The sequence below is a fragment of the Achroia grisella genome, unplaced genomic scaffold, assembly GCF_030625045.1.
Source record: "Achroia grisella isolate CSIRO2021 unplaced genomic scaffold, CSIRO_AGI_Agris_v1 utg900, whole genome shotgun sequence".
In the NCBI taxonomy this organism is placed as follows: domain Eukaryota; kingdom Metazoa; phylum Arthropoda; class Insecta; order Lepidoptera; family Pyralidae; genus Achroia; species Achroia grisella.
This window is the reverse complement of record NW_026713059.1, coordinates 1,886,633-1,893,603: the sequence shown is the minus strand read 5'-3', so window position 1 is coordinate 1,893,603 and position 6,971 is coordinate 1,886,633. Positions and strand designations below refer to the sequence as shown.

The 6,971-nt window shown below is 35.8% G+C and overlaps 1 protein-coding gene across 1 annotated transcript; it reads right to left on the bottom strand.

Moving 5' to 3' along the window:
• Positions 1–850: 850 nt before the first annotated feature.
• LOC131853346 (uncharacterized) lies at positions 851–6,043 on the bottom strand. The gene has a single exon (XM_059204213.1). The coding sequence runs from the start codon at positions 6,041–6,043 to the stop codon at positions 851–853; it is 5,193 nt and encodes a 1,730-aa protein (XP_059060196.1).
• Between the last annotated feature and the right edge of the window lie 928 nt (positions 6,044–6,971).

The window sequence follows — 6,971 nt, the reverse complement described above, 5'->3', positions numbered from 1 at the left end:
TAAGAACACAGTTTGAAGCTGAAAATTTAATATAAAATAAAATTATTATTTTAATATTTATATCTATTCAGTAAAATATTAGGTTGTTTGTGGTAAAATAAAATTTTCAATACCTAAACCAACGCTGTATTGATAACAATGTTGTAAGGCTTTTATATGTTTGAAAGAAGCTTCAAAATATTTTTTTAACTTCAATGAGAGTGACAAATGGTTTTGATGATTTTATAACAAATTTCAGACGATTGATAAATAATTATAGAAACAAACTCAATTTCCATTGAATATAAATAACTTATTCGCCAATTGTAAAATGATATAACATTCTTTATATACAATAAAGTAAATATATGTATATATTACGCGAGAAAAACAATTACTAAATATCTTATATATGTATTTAACTTAATTCATGTGTGAAGACGTCCGCGCCGCGATATTCAGACAGCCCAAAAACCTCGAAATGAAACACCACATACGAGGGAAAGAGTATAATGATATCAAAAAATGGTGTTACAAAATACTGAATAATAAAATTTTACAATTGTGTATATCAATCGATGAAAACGAAATAATATCGAGTTTCAGAAATCTAACAGCGCCATCTAGTATTCATTTCGGAACTAAATTACGTAAACAACATTTGCATTCTACAGATAATCATTGTGAGATATATAACTTATTTGCTACATTATTTTTATACTAACAGTACTATTTAATTATACAGATACTATATTTATAATTAATACATACTAGATATAGTGGCGCCCTCAACATTCCGCCCACCAAGAACATGCTGTTCTTCCAACAACCGCCCACCGTGCAATGTATATCTAAATTTTAATAAATATCTTTATGAAACATAAGGGTCTATTGGAAGGCGACATATCTTGATGAGTGGACGCTTAATTACAGAATTTCTACATCTTAAACTAACAACACGAATCAAACCGTCGTCTCCTGGATGTACATCAATGATTCTGGCAAGGGACCACTTCCCGGGTGGTAAATTTTCGTCCTTTACAATAACGAGATCTCCTATTTTAATATCGTTATTGTGTCTTTTTGCCCATTTCGGTCTCTGTTGAAGTCTGCTCAAATATTCGCGAGTCCATCTGTCCCAAAAATGTTGTACCATTCTCTGTACTAACTGCCAACGATTTAAACGGTTTATATTATCTGTGATGTACGATCTTTCCGGAACTATAATAGGTGGTACTCCTATCAAAAAATGACCAGGTGTTAGAGGTTGTAAATCATTAATATCATCACTAATTGGCGAAATGGGTCGAGAATTTAAGCAGGCTTCAACTTGAGCCGTAACCGTAGCCATCTCCTCATAAGTTAATGTGGTATTGCCAAGAATCCTCTTCAGGTGAAATTTAATCGAGCGCACGCTTGCTTCCCATATGCCTCCGAAATGGGGCGCATTTGGTGGGATGTTATGCCATTCAGTGCCATCTCTAGCAAGCATGTCTAAAATTTCTCCATTAACAGTGCGCAATTGTTCTTTTAACAGGGCTCGTAACTCCTTGTTACCAGCGATAAAGTTAGTGGCATTGTCGCTCCACATGTGACGGCAGTGTCCTCGTCGAGCGGTAAATCGTTTGAACGCAGCAATAAAATCGGCACTCTCTAAACTGCTTACAATTTCAATGTGAATGGCCTTTGTTGCCATGCAAATAAATATACATAGATAACCCTTAGACGTTTTACAACCTCGACCCTTAGATATACGCAAGTCCACAGGTCCAGCAAAATCAACTCCGCTATGCAAAAAGGGTCTTGTGGGTGTTACTCTTTGTGGAGGTAGATCGGCCATTAATTGTGTACCAATAGTTGCACGGTGTCTGGCACAGATAACACATCTATGCACTTCTTGCTTAATCATTCTCTTGACACCGAGAATCCAGTAATTCTGTCTCAAGAAACTTAGCATGAGAGTTGGACCCCCATGTAAAGTTTTTTTATGTGCATTTGCGATAATTAGTTTGGATAAATAATGACAATCGGGCAAAATTATCTGATGTTTCGCTTCTTCAGGAATATTAGCGTGTCGTAAACGACCTCCGACTCTTAATATCCCGTTTTTATCTAAAAATGGACTAAGAGATCGCAGATTGCTGTATTGTTTTACAGCTTTACTGTCCTTAATACTCGCTATATCCTTAGAAAATTCTTCTTGCTGACATATAAGGATGCATGCTTTCAATGCATTGTCTAATTCTTCAGCTGTTACATATTTTGGGAATTTGTTTATCCTTATCTGTCCGAAACGTTTACAAAGTGCTATTACTCTCTGTAGTCTTGTCACTGTAGAAAATCGTGTAAATATTTCTGAAAAGTTATTCTCTATCTGTGTTGTAAATACTTTTACCGGTCTTTGTTCTATTTCTCCTTCTTTCAAATCTGGTAGGGTTATCATATGTTTTATAGTATCTCTTCTCAGCCATTCTGGCCCTTTCCACCATAATGTCTCTTTCTTTAACTTAGAGGCAGTAACTCCTCGAGATGCTAGATCAGCAGGGTTCTCCTTGGATGGTACATGAAACCAATGATGACCAGGTAATGAGGTTATTATCTCAGATGTCCTATTTGCCACAAATGTCTTCCATGTGCTTGGATGTTTCTGTAGCCAAGATAATACGACGTTCGAGTCCGTGTATGCATAAATGTGCTGTCTTGGTACATTCAAATGTTCTGCAATCTCAATAAGCAGCCGTGTTAATAAGACCGCTCCACATAACTCCAAACGTGGCAACGATATAGTTTTTACCGGAGCCACCCTAGTGCGAGCTGAAATTAAATGAATATGGATCTTATGGTTAGAATCTGTAACTCTTGCATACACTACTGCCCCGTATGCTACAGTGGAGGCATCTGAGAATCCATAAAGTTCTAGTTTTGTATCTAAACTAGTTGTATTTAACCATCTCTCTACAGTAATATCAGATAAACAGTGTAATTCTTCTCTGAACTTGAGCCAATTATATGCCAAGTCACTAGGCACTTCTTGGTCCCAGGTTACACCAGTAAGCCATAGCTTCTGCAAAAAAATCTTACCAATGATGATAACTGGCGCAAGCCATCCCATTGGATCAAATAATTTGGCTACATCTCGTGCAATAGATCTTTTTGTCACTGGAGATGATATATCTGGAATATCTACTGAATACTGAAACTCATCTTTTGTTCTGTCCCATACTATTCCTAATGTTTTAATTGTACCTTCCAGTTGAAACTCTAACTCAGTAACTTCATCATCTGCTTTTCTCATATAACTTAGAAGCTCTGTATCATTAGTATTCCACTTCTGTAACTGAAACTTGCCAGCAGCCATTAAACCATTCATCTCATCATAAATCTTTTTAGCGGTTTCTATTGTGTCTGCACCTGATAATAAGTCGTCCATATAAAAATCTGTAGTTGTAATTTTTGAGGCCAAGGGATACTTATTCGTCTCCTCCTTTGCAAGCTGATGCAGTGTTTTTGTCGCTAAATAAGGAGCACTGGCAGTACCAAAAGTGACTCTGGTCATTCTATAATGTTTAATGTCTTCAGTAGAATTGTTTCTCCAAAGGAGACGTTGATAATTTGAACTTGCTTCGTCAACTTTAATTTGCAAATACATTTTTGTAATGTCGGCCACTAAACAGATCTTGTGGTATCGCCATCGTAGAATGATGTGGCGTAAATCTGGTTGAAGACGAGGACCAACCATGAGACTATCATTGAGTGAAGTTCCGTTTTTGTATTTACACGAAGCATCCATTACAACTCTCACTGTCGTCTTTTTCGGATTAATCACGGCATGATGAGGTATATAAACAGCTGTTGGTATCTGTCGATCATGTTCCTCAACTATCTCTTCCATAAAATCTAAATTTAGGTACTCCTTCATGACATGACTGTATTGTTTCATTAAATCAGAATCTTTTGTAAATCTCTTCTCCAATTGTATCAGTCGTCCTTCAGCTATATCTCTCGATGATCCATATTGACAAGGTGGATTTGCTTCTTTAAATGGTAGGCGTACTATAAATCTACCACTTTTATCTCTAGTATAAGTCTCCTCATACATTTTCTCACATCGACTCTCCTCTTCAGTAAGAATCTTCTCATGTTTAGAATCAGATTCCATCTCCCAAAATTTTTGTAGTAAATTATCCTCAATTGTTAGATGCATACTAGTCGTGATTTTGTAGCTTTGTATAGTCTCCTCATTGTGCAACCGGCCTAACAAAATCCACCCGAGGTATGTATTTTGCGCTATAATGGTACCACGGGGGCCTTTTCTTAATCCTTCTTTCAGGATCTCACTGTAAATTTCTGCACTCAACAGGATATCAACCTTCCCAGGTGTGTCAAAGTATGGATCTGCTAAATCCAAGTTGTGCAGATGTAGCCAGTTCTGTTCGCGTATTCGTTGAGCAGGTAGTGCCCGAGTAATCGACTTCAAAACAAACGCCTGTACTGGTACAGTGAAGTTTGAATCATATCTCGATTGTGCAACGAATGTAACCATGCTAGTGGATGTGAGACTCGCTTTGTCATTGTCGCCCAGTCCATTAATTGTGCATCTGACTGTAGTTTTCTTTAATCCAAGGAACTGTGCAGCGGACTCCGTTATAAATGAACCTTCGGATCCCGGGTCTATCAGAGCACGCAAAGAATATGTAGTCCCATTTGTTGTATGAATTTTAACCAATGCTGTGGCCAACAGCACATTTTTGGTCATTTCCTGGTCCGCGTAATGGGCCGCTACATTGTGTTCGACTAGTGTTGTAGCTACTTCAGGTTGTCTATTATCTCGTATGTGTGAACTTCCTCCTGCATCTGGAGAAAGATGATCTGAGGTGTTTCCTTCGGGGTGAATAAGTGAATGGTGTTTCTTACCACACCTCCGACATGTAGACCTTTGTTTGCATTTGTCAACGGTATGATACGGAATCAAACAGTTGTAGCATAATCTGTTCTGTTCCACGAAGCGTTTGCGATCAGTATATGTAAGGTGGGCAAATTCTTTGCATTGATATATAAAGTGATTCCCGTGACAATATTTACAACTAGTTTTGAATGTCGTGTGAAAGGTGTTCTGCCTTGTACTAGGTCTGGACATGGTCTTTGTGGATTCCAACATCTCAAGAGTGCGAAAACGTGACTCAAGGTAGCTGCATAATTGTTTAAATGTCGGCAAGCTATTACCGTCGTCTTCTAGACTGATTTGTTGTTCCCATAAACGGATAGATTCTGGATCTAATTTAGTGACAGTTAGGTGAACTAGAATTGCATCCCAACTCAAGGTGTATACTCCAATATTGTTCAATGCACTTAGACATTCATTTGTTGTGTCAAGCAGGTTTTTAATAGTTCCTGCTGATTCTGTAGATAGCGACTTTTGTGACAGTAATCTTTTTAGAATAGATGTGACGATAAATCGTTTATTATTATATCGCTTTTGTAATATCACCCACGCATCTTCATAATTAGCTTCACTTATGGGTATGTGTTTTAATAATGTTGCTGCTTCTCCACTCAGACTAGACTTAAGATAATGTAGTTTTTGTACGTCCATAAGTGCTGAATTTCGATGAATAAGCGACACAAATAAATCATGAAATGGTATCCACTCGGAATATTTTCCTGTAAATACGGGAATATTAATATGGGGTAATTTTAATTCCGGAGTCATAGCTGTAGGTGCTTTCGACTGAGACGACGTGGTCTGATTACTATCTGAAGTCGGATTAGGTGAACAAAATGTCTTAAGAATCTCCCTCATCTCACATTTAGCAGCAGTAAAAATATCTTCAGTTAAATCATAAATTTCATTCTTTATGTAATCTGATTCATGTATATTAATCTCAGTGGTTATCATTAATATTTGATGATTTTGTTTAAAGTTGTTCCATAAATCTTCTAACAATTCTAATTTTACTTGAGCGTATGTTTCCGTCAGTCTAGCTTTAGGTGTTTTCTTAAAGTTTTTTAAAGCCTTGTCTAATTGTTTATGTAATTCAATTTGTGTTTTAATTAAATTCGCCATGTTAAATTATCACAAAATAAAGTCCAAATAAAGTATTCACAGAAACAATTTACTAATCAGAGAAAACACAAAATGTCATTTAAACAGTATATTTTAAAGTCCTTGCAATGCAACACGAATTATTCTAAGTCTCTGACAGATGCATATGGTTACAAGTTAATAAAATATTGCTAATATTTCAAAGTTCCAAAACACTCAAATTTCTAAAGTTATTAGGAGTATCAAATTTTTCTATTTGATTAGAAGAAATTATTCAATGTTTTTAGGAGTATTCAAATTGCAAGTTTTTAGGATTATTAAATTTTAAAGTTTTTAGGAATGTCTACTAAATGTTTCACTACAAAGTTACTTTTAATCACTTTTAATTCACTAAGTTCCACTTTTAATTATTTTGTACTCACTGTTCTTTAAAGTCCAAAGTCCTTTGTCACTTTCACATTTTCTTCACTTATCCACTTTTGTCACTTTTACTTTTTCTTCACTTATCCACTTTTGTCACTTTTCTTCACTTTACCTTTTCACTGTCTAAACACTACGACGCGATATACTAAGCGAACGCGATTTTTTTTAGAATCCGGCTGTCGAAAGACCAAATGAAGACGTCCGCGCCGCGATATTCAGACAGCCCAAAAACCTCGAAATGAAACACCACATACGAGGGAAAGAGTATAATGATATCAAAAAATGGTGTTACAAAATACTGAATAATAAAATTTTACAATTGTGTATATCAATCGATGAAAACGAAATAATATCGAGTTTCAGAAATCTAACAGCGCCATCTAGTATTCATTTCGGAACTAAATTACGTAAACAACATTTGCATTCTACAGATAATCATTGTGAGATATATAACTTATTTGCTACATTATTTTTATACTAACAGTACTATTTAATTATACAGATACTATATTTATAATTAATACAT